The sequence below is a fragment of the Callospermophilus lateralis genome, chromosome 13 (assembly GCF_048772815.1).
Source record: "Callospermophilus lateralis isolate mCalLat2 chromosome 13, mCalLat2.hap1, whole genome shotgun sequence".
Classification (NCBI taxonomy): Eukaryota; Metazoa; Chordata; class Mammalia; order Rodentia; family Sciuridae; genus Callospermophilus; species Callospermophilus lateralis.
Genome location: NC_135317.1, coordinates 35,079,698 through 35,094,419, shown reverse-complemented (window position 1 = coordinate 35,094,419; position 14,722 = coordinate 35,079,698). Strand labels below are relative to the sequence as shown.

At 36.7% G+C, this 14,722-nt stretch overlaps 1 protein-coding gene across 4 annotated transcripts in view; it reads right to left on the bottom strand.

Annotated features, from left to right (window-relative positions):
• The window catches only part of Nebl (nebulette), a 329,606-nt gene that overhangs the window by 66,710 nt on the left and 248,174 nt on the right, over positions 1-14,722 (bottom strand). Inside the window, exons 6-8 of one of the 4 annotated variants that reach the window (XM_076831543.1) lie at positions 14,229-14,339; positions 4,358-4,459; positions 3,242-3,343 (exon numbers count right to left, since the gene is read on the bottom strand). The exons of the other annotated variants lie outside the window; for them this stretch is intronic. Coding sequence (XP_076687658.1) covers positions 3,242-3,343; positions 4,358-4,459; positions 14,229-14,339 — 315 coding nt within the window. The remainder of the gene's footprint in view (positions 1-3,241; positions 3,344-4,357; positions 4,460-14,228; positions 14,340-14,722) is intronic. 4 annotated transcript variants of the gene reach the window in all.

The window sequence follows — 14,722 nt, the reverse complement described above, 5'->3', positions numbered from 1 at the left end:
TTTGAATTCGCAATCCTCCTGCTTCAGCCTCCCAAGCCGCTGGGATTACAGGCATGTGCCACTGCACCCAGCCAGGCATGGTTTTTAAGTATTCTTACAAGTAATTCATCTCACTCTCAGGACAATCCTAAGAAGAAGATATTATTGTTGTCACGCTTGTTTTACAGATGAGGAAACTGAAGATAGAGAAATTAAGCAATTTGTGACAAGCTATCAACAGAACTAGAGTTTGACCACGTGATCCTGTTCTAGAACCCAATTTCTTAATCACTAAACTACAACCTGCTGCATGATTGAAGGGAAATCTTCATCCCTAGGAGAAGGTGGAGCTACGAGAAGTCAGGGAGCTCTGCAGGAAACTAAAATAAAGCCAATATCTCCTGTCTGCTCACCAAGCTTTATCTGGGACTCAGGAGCATTGAGTCACAGCCCTTCTTGACCTCTGAGTGAATGTCATCTAGTGCATCCCAGCCTCTTGAGCATGAGCAGCATCCTGAATACAAACAAAGTTGATCTGTTGGTGAAAGTACCTTGTACACTATAAAAAAAACACCAACACGTGGCTCAGTTACATCCAGGCATCTCTTACCCTAGCCTCTCGGGGGTAAGCCTGATTTTCACCCCCACAGCCATGGAGACCTTTCAGGGACCCATCACTTCATTTGTGATTATCACAGCCGAGGCCAACTGGCCTCTTGGACCTTCCACCTCTCATAAGGACAGACTTGCCTGCACAGTGTGGCCACATTAACCCTGAGCAATACTGTCTGCACAATCCTTCCTTGTTAAAATGTTCAGGGATTACTTATTTGTTAGCTGAAAGTGGAAGCAATTTGAGATACTAGATTAATAGGTGATAAGTTGGTCATCTTGGTATTTAACTCTAAAATGTTCCCTAAGGTTATACTTGGAAGTCACTTTCTCTTTTTTTTACCATTTCTTTCATAGAACATGTTATTTGGGGAAAGGTGGGGGGTGGGGACTAATGTTAATAGGCACAGAGTTTCACTTTTCAGAATAAAAAAAGTCCCCAAGGTGGATGATGGTGATGGTGTTTAACACCACTGAACAGCACACAGCAGATGGCTAAGATGGGAACTTTTCTGATTATTAAAAAAAAAAAAAAAAGTTGGAAAAATTAATACATGTAAGAAAGAACACATTATACCTGCTCTGCTAAGTAATGGGTTAGTCAAAATCAGCACGACACTGACACATTTCTCACCGAATCTCCCCCCAGATTCCTGATTATGTTCATGACTCCTAGGGCTTTGCTCAGAGCCTCTGCTATCAGACTTCTGTCCTCTGTCGCCTTCATTGCCAACCTTTCTTTGGGGCTTTCCAGGGGAGCTTTCTCTTCCTCTCTGTCAAACCAGCTCAATACTGCCTTCCACACAGTCTGACCTGGTATCCTCCTCCTCCACACGAGCAAGAGACCAAATGGGGATGGGTACAACTGACACTCTGTTTTCACCGCCATTTTCTCTCTACGGTTGAACTCGGCTTCTTCTCACAAGCTTATTAGGCACTGATGTTTGCTGTAAAATGTCTATTCACCATTTCTCCTTTTTCTACCTGCATGTTAAGTCTCTTTTTCTTCTTCAAAGACAATATTCTTATCACATATATTGTAAATACTTTTCCAAATATTTGAAGACCACTGCTCTTTCTTCCTTTTTATATATTTAAAAAAAAAAAAAAACTATTCTCAGACCTTCCTTTCTCTGTATAAATCCAATTCATTCAAATAATTAGACTGTAATTTTGAAAAGGCTGTTTGGATTCTAATGGGACTTACATGGAGTTTTTAAATGAGTTTTAAAATATGACATTACTGTTATATTAAGTATTGAGACTCACAAGCCAAGAACACACTACAGAGGTTCATTTGCTCAAGACTTACATTCTTCACTTGGATTTTATGCCTTTTATTGTTTACATGTCTGCATTCTGAAACATAATTTAATTAAGACTTTTGCAACTTGAGAAAGAAATATTTTCAAAGTTATGAACACTATACATTTGTAAAATTACTGTTTGATCCCATTATTACTGACTCTGAAAACATCACCTTTTCCACTGAAAGAAGTTTTTATTTTGATGCAGTTAATGTGTTATTTTGTATAGCTTCTGGATCTCTGGACATGTTAAAGCACAATCCTATTGCCCTGTCTGGTATATGGAATATCCTGAAATTTCTTTTAAGATTTTTAAATTATTTTATTGTAAACAAAAAAAATCCATTAATAATGTTTATCTTATTGTTAATAAAATGATCCACCTGGCATTCAGCTTTGTATGTGGTCTAAGATTCGGGTCCAATTTTGTTCTCACCATGACAGTTACTTAGGGTGGCACCATTTATTAACCAATTTTTTCCCACTGACTTGAGCCAACACTTTTGTCATATATTAAATTCTTATACATACTGGAATCCATCTCAGGATTCTAGTCTATCCTACCGATTATTTTACCTGTCAGTCCACCAATCCATACTGATTTCATTTCAATGATCTCCTATTATCTTATGGTAACTCATAATTGAAGTTCCCCTTCACTGATCTTTGTCTTCATACCTTTAAAGGCTTTCCTCAGGTAATTCCTTTCCATGAAAACATTAATATCATTTTATCCATATTAAAATGAAAAAGAGCCTATTGGATTCTAAGTAAAAGTGAATGACATTTATATGATAATTCTGGAAGAATAAAAATTTTTGTCTATTAAGATTGTCAACCAAAAACATGTCATGTCTCTGTACATTTGTAGATCTTATTTTATGTTTTTCAATAAAATTCCAAAGTTTTCTGTGTTTTCATTGCCCCTTTATTAATTTGTGATTAAAGCATTTGAAAATTGGGAAAATTAGTATTTTTATTGCTAAGTTAAAAACTTGTGTGTGTGTGTCTGTGTGTGTGTGTGTGTGTGTGTGTGTAGACAGAAATACAATTACTTAGCACAACTGTTGCTGATTTCTGGGAATTCTGGGAAATGTGACAACATGGCCAAACCAAAAGTTTTCGATTTGAGCTGGAGGGTGGGATGGAAAACTTATTTTATGCTTAAAATTAGATTTAATTTTTTTCTTTATTGAAATCTGTGATTACTGCAATACTATCTGAAAAGTTTCCCATTTATTCTTGCAATTACAGATATGATCAAAAATGAAATATTTTCCTGTGCTCCTAGGAACAAAATATCTGAATAAAGTCATTGTAGGATCATGACTCCAGAGTCTTACTTGACTAGAAAGTTTGGCTGCTTCCACAGCATGTTCAAAATCCAGTCTTCCAATGACAGCAGGCTCTTTATTCATTACTCCTTGCCCTTTCTTGTATTCTGCCTAAAATTAACAAGAACCAATTGAATAATTCTATTTTATAATAATGAATTACATTAACATTAGTCAAAATAAAATATAATAGACCCTCAGCCCATTAAAAACATATTCCTTAGAACACATCAAATACTAACATATAGACTGCTAAAGCCAGAATTCATTATACAGTATAGTTATATATTATTAACTTTTAGCAGTAAAAATAATTATTAACTTTGAGACTAAGCATCCAGCTATCACCACTTATACAAATACTGAAAAAAAAATACATAAGGAGAAATTTCTGGATAGAGATCCTGCATTCTTCATATTTATCATTTTGTTTTTCTTTGGAAACTGATCTGACATGTTTGATCCACATGCAGTTGACTTTAGTAATTACTGATTGTTAAGGTACACTTAGGGTATTCCAATATTCAGTTTGAGTTCAATCATCATTTCAACCAGAATTTTTGGTATGTTGAAGTCAAATGGTATTAACCAAGGAGAGTATTTTAGAGAAGATAAGAAACTCCCTCAGCAGGGGGAAACATGCAACCACATTGATGGAAGAGAATCTGCACAATTAACAGCACTGAGATGGGATGAGGCCAAGAGGAGTTCTTTGGAACAGGATGAGGTAAGAAACTATACTGGACCAGAAAATTGACAACCCTAACTTTTAGGGTGAGACATTTGGATATATTATCTTATGGTAACTCATAATTGAAGTTCCCCTTCACTGATCTTTGTCTTCATACCTTTAAAGGCTTTCCTCAGGTAATTCCCACATAGTACTTATAACTCTAAAGGCAAGACAGTCCTAGTCAAGTCCAATTTGGGCAGCTTCTGCATATACCCAAATAATTACATAATCAAATGGATAATTCAGGGAAAAACATTGAGATGTCACCAATCCAGATTGATTAATTACACTAATTAAATTAACCATCCAAATATCAAAGCTGTACTTTGTCTCTTGAAAAAAATAAAATAAAATAAAAGCATTTCTGTACAAGATTTAAAAAGATGAATTACATTGCTTATGATCTTAGATATCTGAGTTGCCTTCTTGATATCCGGTCTGTCCAGCTCCGCAGTATATGTGTGGGTGTCCTGCACATCTTTCCTATAAGAAATCTGATCAAAGAGACAGTTTTGATTGAAAAGAAACAAGTGGGAATAAAACAACTTAGTAATTTCATTTAGCTACTAACCTTCATGTCTGTAACATTATTTGTCCTTGTCATAATTGCTAAGAGAACTTATTGGCCTTTAGTTGCTTTTTTCATGTTTTGGTGCACAACATTCATTTTCATAGACAGATTAACTCTTTACAGTATACCTATAGCTCACTAACATTAACATATTTGAAATGAAAAAAATATATATTTGAAATGGATTTATATTACCTAAGAAATAGAAGGCTAAGAACAGGGCACAAACCAGTCTCAAAGGATTTTCACAGATACCTATTAGCATGCTTGGTGTATAAGTGTGGATGCTTCTGTTCATATACAGAATGTACTTAGCAATCACTTCAACTTGCCTACCACATATTCTCAACCTCAGGAGATGTAGCATAAGTCCCAGCAAATGAAGACTAAAAATCACTTCCTTTGGGGAGGGAAGGTATTGAGGCTCTCAACTACACTCTTCTCTCCTTTTTCTAACTGAACTCTTCAAATGTTCATTCCAAGGAGACCTAGACATGGCTACCTATAGTTTTACCATCCAATACATATTATTATGATAGCTTGATCCACTCAAAATAAGAATTATTACATTAAGGAATATTCTCCCTCTGAATGTTATGCATGTTAGACATAATTGAGTCAAAGTACCAAAAGTAGAGATTTAAAGAGAAAAATGTATGAATTTTGCCAAATGTTAAATACTTGAGATCATGTACCTTTATGTTAACTTGACTAATGAATAGAGGAGAGACCAGAATCACATTGCTATAATGTCTGATGGTCAACATCTCACTTATCTCTCTCTTTCCAAATTCTTGATATGTCATGGGCCAAAGCAATTGCCAGACGTGGATCTATATGGCATAATACCAGAAGTGGTTGATTTGTCTATTATAATACATTCCATTAAAGTAAAAATGCAAAGCATGCAGAAACCCATCTTTACTTTTTCAGAGCACAAAAAAGGTAGAAATCTGAAACAAACCATTGGCCACCTTACAAATAATTACCTTTTGCACAAGGATTTTTAACATTGCCTGTAAACTTTCTGCAATAGCACCATCTGAGCTACTTATAAAATATTTAGATTCCAAAGGTCTATCCACAATCCTCTGGAATAAAATTTTGGTAAATGGAGCCCAAGAATCTGATTTTAATGAATTCCCTAGTTGATCACTATGAACCAGTGTTCTAGATAATATTAATGTATCTTGTTATTTTCTCTTCAACCTTGAAGATCTAAAACACTCCTACTTTTTTATTTCTTCCAAAAACAATTATCAGCTGTGAGACATGATAATGCATTAATACTTCAACAGGTTCCCTTTGCATTATTTTATTTCAATGAAATATTAAGGTACACTTCTTCTATTTGCCCTTTGAAAGCTTATTTTTGCCTCACTACCAAGATCATTTTTTAAATTTCTTTTACAACTGTGAATCTGAAAAGTACATAGTGCTTAAGCACAATTAGTATTAAGTCCCTCAGAATTAATACTTCATAAGCTTTATGTTAGCAAGTAATTTCAGGTAGGTTTTGTACATACAGGTAGTAAAAGAAACACAAATATAAGCTAGTGACTGAGTTATATTGTCGGGTGAATTTTCAATCTTCAGGGATTTTTTTTTAAATAGACCAATTACATTGGCTTCACAAAGCAACACACTCATCCACAAATGATAGCAACTCAACCTCAGCCTACAGGGAGTTAAAACACAAGCTGTGTAAACAAAAACCAGCTCTCAGGTGAAAACAAACCAAAATTATTACCCACCTCCAGGACTGTTTCTAAGTTACTACATTCATTTGAAAACCACCAGGGGAGGGGGAATGTCTTTTTGTTTAGAAAAGAATGAGGGTAAAAATGGAAACCTTTACTTTTTGAAAAGAACTGCAACCTTTCAGCAATCCCAGCTTTACATGGGTTACCTAATTATATGCTGTTCAGCCTAATGACTGCTGAAGAGAGGTGAACGGCACAAAGGCGGCAGGAGCAGGACTTTGAATAGGGCCCCATCATCCATGTAAATTGCAAATTAGAGGCCAGCATATGTGACTCAAAACAAATATTAAGATTGACATGAGCTGTACATTCAAACAAGAGGACACCACAGAGCCACACAGGAGAAAAGCACAGGAGCCTGATCACAAGTCAGATCTTCCGGAACACCACTGTTCGGGGATATTCCACAGGAAAGGGGGCTTACGTCTGTGGACCCGCAAGAGTAGCAAGCTCCTGGTTTCACTCTTGCAAGGATGTCTCAACATGCATGGTATGGCAACACGGTTTCCTGAGGAGGTTACTCATCTTCCTGTACCTAGATCACCCTTAGCTTTGAGGGAAACTCATCCAACATTCCTCATGTGTCTGCAGTATGGATTTGTTCCATTCTGGCATTGCATCAGTTCTCAGGAAGAGTCCAATGGTCAAGCAGCAGAAGAGCTCGGAGGTCAAAGTGTGTGTATAGGCAAGCTCACGTGCATGTGGGTATGTCTGTATTTCCTGAATCAATTTGAACTCTAAATGCTAACCATATTGAAACAGTGGATTGGCCACCATTTTTTATTCTTCTCAAGACAACATAGTGATCTATATAATACTGCTTCTAGGAAGAAGAGAGAAAGGAAGAGGTTCTTGAAAATCATCAACCCAGAATGGGCTAATGGGTATAAGCTTGACAGTCAATGATTGATTTTATGTTATCTCCTTCAATGTTTTATTCTGGCTATGTTCTCAAAGCACAGAAGAGAACGAAGAAGGAAGAGAAGCAAAAAGGAAGAAAGAAGGAAAAAAAGAAGATAGCAAGCGGAAGATGGAGGAGGTGAGGAGGAAGAGAAACCAATGATAAAAAATGGTCTCCAAGACTGGGGCTGTAGCTCAGTGGCAGAGCACTTGCCTACCACATGTGAGGCACTGGGTTCAATCCTCAGCACCACATAAAAAATAAATTAATTAAATAAAGGTATTGTGTCCATCTTTAACTAAAAAGAAAAATTTTAAAAATGGTCTCCACTTTTAGACTTTGAAATATGCCTAGGAAGAACTTACTTACTTCTATGGATTTTTTTCAAAATGTCCATAATATCTGTTCAATTGAATTCCCTTCTTACTCTTTTATGTCAAGTGTATTCTTAATCTTTATCTATCTATTCTTAGTAATGAACATTAGAAGCATTTGAGTACATCCCACAAAGGAAACAACTGGAATTTTAATGGGTATTTTAGTGATCTTACAAAATGACTTCAGGAAAAATAATATCTCAACAATACTTAAGACTCCCTAGGGGAAGATGCCATATTTTTTCCATTTCCCTAATTCTTTTATTATATATCTCAGTGACATCTCATCATTCTCTTCTATAGGTCTGACACAAGGCAAAATAGTAATTATCATTGAAGATCATTTTTATATATTTATCTTATATCCAAGATGATCAGCTTTATCTTTTTCACAGTAGGAAGACATATAATTTCATCTGCAAATGATGATTCTAGCCTCTTCCATAGGGACACTCAGAATTACTATTTTAGATACCTGATTACTTCCTTTTGCCTTTTACTTTAACTGAATTTGTCTTTTTCAACATATCTGAGTCATTTTCCTAAATTATTCCTTTTTTAGTAGACATGTATTCATTTTTTTCTCCTAGGAATTTTTATTTGGAAACTGTCCCCTTGACTCCAGGTGACCAGGAGGGACCCTCAATCTGCCTTTCTATAGATAGAGTTGGCCACATGCCCTGGACCATCCAATCAGGTTCTGGATCCACTTAGAAACCATGGTTTTAAAAGGCACACTAATATTCCAAGCAGGGGCAGAGTCATCCAGCGGATCTGAGGTTGGCTCACACTTATTCTCTGGGATCAGCTACTATGAGGATGATTTAAGCTTCATCTTGAATCCTCACAGAAACTGTGTTACAGCTGTCATCTTGAATCCTCACAGAAACTGTGTGAAAGGAACATCACCCCGTGCAAGTAGAGTGAGATATGCGACAGAGGAGGGTTTTGGGTGACACTGTGACAGCTCTGGAACCAGTTATGCCTGGAGCTAGTGTTCATTTCCTAATTACAGTCTGCCCTCAATATCCCTGGCTTCCACATCCAGGACTCAACCAACCATGCATTGAAGAAATTCAAAAAAGAAAGTTATATCTGTACTGAACATGTACAGACTATCTTTGCATCATTATGCCCTAAACAATACAGTATAATGACTGTTTACGTAGCTTTTATATTGTTTTAGGAATAACAGGTAATCTATAGTTGATTTTAAATATAGAGAAAGATGTGCCTGGATTACACGCAAGTACTGTGCCATGTTTTATTAAAGACTGGAACATGCCCAGATTTTTAGTATCCACAGGGGTCCTGAGGATACCAAGGCACAACTATATATATATATACCAATAAATATTCCTTTTACTCCAAGGACTTTAGATTCCTGTCAAAAATGCTAGAAAGATCCATTTCATGTTTTTCTGCAGCATCTAATCTGTTCTTTTTTTTTAACCTCCAATAAAGAATTGTATTCCATCAAATTTTGTCTTTGAATTTCTTCCTTATCTCACCATGTTCCCTTTTGCCCTAGCTTGTATTTTCATATCACTTCATGGTCTTTGAATCTTGTCATGTTCCCTCCTTGAATCTCCTTCTGCTTCAAAACAGCCATGTTCTTTGCATGCTTCCTTCATTCCTGCAGCGTGATCCACGTTAGGCACTGCTCTGAATCCTCTATGTGCATTAATTCATTAAACCATCACCCCACCACTGTTGGGTGGGATTGTCTGTACTCAATCGGGCTCTGCTGAAGCTCCTTTTCCAGGATGGAGCAACATCCCCCAGCATCCCCTTCCTTAAACAGTCATGGGTTAGACTTAGCCAATAAACTGGCTCCTATGAGATTCTGAAAGTAGCACAGATGCCTTTACTCCCCAGGTACAGCCAGATACATGTGTGGGATCTAAGGATTCGCAATGACCTTCCAGCAGGCTTTCTACTTTTATAAAATGGTGATTTGAGACTCCTTAGTAGGCGAGTTAATAAACTAGATAGAAGCAAAACTTCCACAGACTGTCAGTGAGGTGAAAGCAAAGCACTGAGAGATGAGAAGACTGTGGGGTGGGGAAGGGAGCCTCCCTGGAAACCACAGACAGACACCTGTGGGACTGAAATTTCACAAGCAGGCAGGCCTTGAGAGAATGAGATCAGGCTGGGCCAGGACCAATCTTTTCATTGCTCTGGTGAAGGTTAAATGATTCTTGGTGAGAAGAAACTAGAACAGAAGTGAGGAGTGTGTAGAGTCACAATCTTGAAGCCCAGGTTCAATCATTATCAAGAAAACCTTTTATTATCATCATGAACTCCAGGGGCACAGGAACATTTTTCTTTCTTTTTTTTTTTTTAAATTTTTTTTTTGTTTTGCTGGGAATCAAACACAGGGCCTTGCACATTCTAGACAAGGGCTCTATCACTGAGCTACACCCCCAGCTCCTGGAAAGTCTTTTATTAAACTTACTTAAATGTTATTATTTATAAGAGAATATGAACCTTTTTAAGATATAAATCTTGTTTTCTGTAAGACAATATAAATTTTTCAAATATAAGTGAATATACATTCTGATGCTATTGAGCAAACAAAAAAGTTTTTAATTGTCTAAAAAGATGGAGTAAAATAAGTTACATCTAAAACAAGTATCATTATTATTATTATTATTGCCAATGTTTATATGTCATTTTATAGTTAGTATATGTCTTCTTATTCATAACTTAATTTTATCAACCACACAATTTCATGAAAAGAGCAGAATAGGTATTACTAACAATGTTGGCTTGGAGATGAACAAGAATACCAATATATTTAGTATCTGAAATACTAAATCCTTACAGGCTATTACTATAAGTCACACTGGGGAACCACACGGAGCCATAATTGTTTTTCCAGTATTATTTTACTGATTTATCTTTAAGGTTTTTCACTTTCTGATGAAACAGAAATTTGTCTACTGATAAGGTTTTATTAATTTTAAGTCAGTACATAGATCATTCTTGAAAAGAACATTAAATCTCTTATTTCCCATGCTGAATACTTTCTTTTTCATACATGTTGAATTGATTACCAATATGGTGTTTAGGGAAAGTTTACTATTCCGATTTCATCACATGTTGGTATAAACCATACTATTTATAAAACTTAAAATGGTGATTTTTTTGTTTGACTTTCTTGAGAACTATTGAACTTCAGGCCTCTGATAAGATGGATGAGAACTAACAATGTAATTGAGGTTTTCATTACAAGTCCATCTTCAGGGGAAAGTCACAGAACAGAAAACCTCCAGTTTCTCTCATTACATTAGTAAAATTTGGCAGGAATATATCCCTTAAGATATAAAAGGATTTAGATTGGCTGTTTTTAATCAATTTTTAATTATAGTATCAATAAGATACGTTCAGAAACTTCTTAAATACACCCTTCTGACCAAAACACTTCTTAATATTAATTTCATATTGATTTAGCCCTTTTATAAACCAATTCTCTTTTAATTGTTTCAAATGAACGATGATATCATCCTAAACACTCAAATCACCCTTTAAAAACTGGAGGAGGACCAAGTAGGCCCAGTATTTTATTGAGTGTCTCTTCTGCAGAGCCCTTTACATATATTATTTAATACCTGTGAGAGCCTGGGGAGGTAGGTGTCCTTGTCTCCATTTTATAGGAAAAAAAACCCTGAGACATAGAGATATTAAGTAACTTGTCCCAGGTCATCCACAGGATGGTACCAGGGATTGAACTCAGGGGCACTCAACCACTGAGCCACATCCCCAGCCCTTTTTGTATCTTATTGACAGAGAGGGTCTCACTGAGCTGCTTAGTGCCTCACTAAATTGCTGAGGCCGGCTTTGAACTCTCAGTGTTCCTGCCTCAGCCTTCCGAGCTGTGTGTGCCACCGTTCCCAGCTACAGCCAGCATTTTGAGCATGTTCTAACTCCAAAAATTCATTTCCCTCATATATGCTAGCATAAAGCATATTCTAATAATTTTTCCCTTTTTGTGATCTTTAAATCTTAGAGTGATACAAGAGACCCCGGCCCCCAAAATACTCTTCCCTTTGGAACTTTCAGTTACTCAGAGGTGAGAAATCAGTTCATAAATAAACATCTCTCTCCTCTTCTTCTGCTCATTTACATCACTGAAAGTGTAAGGGAGAGAAAGATTCTGAAGAAAAATCACTCCTCTTGACCACTAAGGACCATTTTAATAAAAGGTATGATCAGAAAGGAGGCAAAAATTAACTTGCTCTGATCTGCAATTATTCTAGTTTCCTGGGTCTCTAGCAGAACTCAGAAAGCTGACTTGATTTTGGTGGCAACATAAATTAAACCAGGTAAGCAAAGGCACTGACTTTCATGGTTCCTCAGTTAATCATATTCACAATGGATGGTACATTTTTATTTGAAATTAAGTCACTCACTTATAGCCAGAGTGCAAAGTGACATTCCACATCACAAAAGGGCAATTAATTCTGCTAGTCAATTCTCTGCCTAAGTTTCTTCAGGCTGTTGTTTTATGGGAGAAAAGAGTTTTGTCTTTCACAGAGATTAGGTGGGTCTGCCAGCTGAACCAGGAGACATACACACCAGCTCTCCTTGCAGCTTTTAAGACCAATCCTTAAATTTCATATTGTAGGGACAACAAATGTATCACTCCAAGTGGCTTGACTCTGGAGGAATATCAACTACTTCACAGGTGGAATACAAATATCATTCTCACTTTAAATCTAAGTAAATAGTCTTAAACACTTTCCAAATCCTATTATATGTACAAACTTTGCATGCAAAGGTTGGGCTGAGTTGGCAGAGGAGTGTAAGTAAACACATCCTTCTCCCATGAGCACACACTGTTGAATGGAGGAGAAAAGGGCTTCATTCTGTATTCCCTCAATCAAAGACCTTTTAAAAGAAAAGGCAGAGTTAAAATAATAAGCCCAGTTCTATAACAAGGAACTCCCCTATTTTAATTGCATGGAATTATAGAGTAAGAAAAGGCCTCCCAGGGAACCATGTTACACCAGTCTCCACCCCAGGGCACCAGCCCACCTCCTCCCCTTGGACTTTTATATGAGTTCAAGGTCTCTCCAGCCACAAAATAGTGGGAACTCGAGTGTTTCCATTATTCTTTCCTGCAGTGCATCTGAATTCAGATGATGTCTTACGATGCTACCCATTTTTTAAATGTTTTTGGTTTTAGATGGACATATACCTTTATTTTATTTTTATGTAATGCTGAGGATTCAACCCAGTGCCTTCCACATGTGAGGCAGGCACTCTATCACTGAGCTACAACCCCAGCCCACAACGCTACTCATTTTAAAAATTTCACTTAAAATCTTGACTAATTACCAATGACCTTTAAGAAGGAGAGAGCGGGGTACAGCAAAAAGAGCGAACTCCAGAGTTTGAGTCCCGAGTCTTCTTTTCTTCATCTAAGAAATGGGAATCAGTACAGGGATTTTGTAAGAAACGGAAATGATCAAAGTCTTGGCACAGAGCCTGGTGCATGGCTGAGCTGGGTAAATGGTAGTTAGGATTATTATAGTCATTTTGTAAGCAAACAGTTCTTATAAGGCCTCCCTAAAATAATAGCCCTGATAATAACTGCAGACCTGCAGCTTCTTCATCTCCTGTCAATCCTAAAGCATCTTAGAGAAATGCTTCGGTATCAGCATATGTTTAAACATGTGGGTTAGTATGTTAAATTCCTCTCCGGTTTTTTATTTAAACATTTAATACAATTTAATACCAAATAGTCATTGCCATACTGCAGAGAAACACTCTGTACCTCTGGGCCTTGGAGGCACAGAGTCAGCAAAGTTGCTTGGTAGGAGGACTGAGTGGTAGCCTCCTTTTGAGATAACAAAGATAGATAAGGAACTTTTTCAAGAAAGGGGATTTCTTAATCTAACTAGGACAGGCACCTTATCTTAACTGATTCTAATCCATCAAGAACCTGACCAGCGGTTCCTGCATGTCTTTTGAAGAGCAGAGAATTTCATGAGGAGAAGACAAGTTGCCACTACAATTTCAGGAACAGATTATTCTTCTACAGGAGAGTAAGCGGTAATTAAACAGATGTATGTAAGCCTTCATGGGCCTGGGAACTGACAACCAAAGAAAAACTTCATTTTCTACAGGCTAACTTTCTTCCCCTTTGTTCTGCTGCTAAGTCCCTCATTAGGCATCTGTTGCTTCCATATTTCCTATCTGTTGGTTCTTAAGTTTAATGATAACTTGATGCCAACAAGCAGGTTAAAAGAAAGAGCAGTGGGGATACAGTCTAGCCAGTGCTCATGAGTAATTCTTCCCTGGGTCACTGGTTGCTGATGCTCTTTCTTGCAACATTTTTGTGATTCTAGACTGGAAACCATGAGCTTCCACATCAAGTCAAGGAAGCTCTAGCAATGCTAATAACCCAATGGTCTTCTTGAAGCAAAATTTTTAATGCCTGAAAATACCTGGCAATTTAGAAGCATTCTACAAGGTTTTAATGACTATCTTAAGAATAATTCAAATGTACCTCTTACTGATAAGCTATAAAGTCCTTTTTTGAATAGAAGTGTTGTAATATTTAAATCTCAACTAAATAACCACAAGTTGTAATATGAGTTAGCTACAATTTTCCATAAAATGGCAAGGAATGAGCTTCCTTACGTTACTCTGGTGTTTGTTGACCTCCATGGCGTGTCTGAGATCAGGCGGCTCCTTCATGTGGGCATAATCTGAGACTCCTTTGGCAGCATCATGCTTCTGCTTATAGGCAACCTTCAAAAGCACAAAAAAACAATTAGTTCCATTTAGAGGTAGCCAAGGGCCGGGGTTTCTGCCTAGTGTGTACAAGGCCATGGGTTAGATCCCCAGCACTGCCCAAAAAAATCAATCAATAATTTTTTTTTAAAAAATCCTATAGCAGTATATAAAATTCTTAACTGTTTAATTCCACTTTTTTACAAGGATTTTGTATATTTAAATACCACCAATAACAGATAAATTTGCCTGAGCCTCTGTAACAAGATAATATATATAATGCTTTCATCTCAGTGCTTTGGTTAAGATTTCTAATTCTAACTCTATCATTTATTACAAAACAACCTTGAACAAATGATGAAATCCACAATTCTATTCATTGAGCTTAAATCTCACCTATA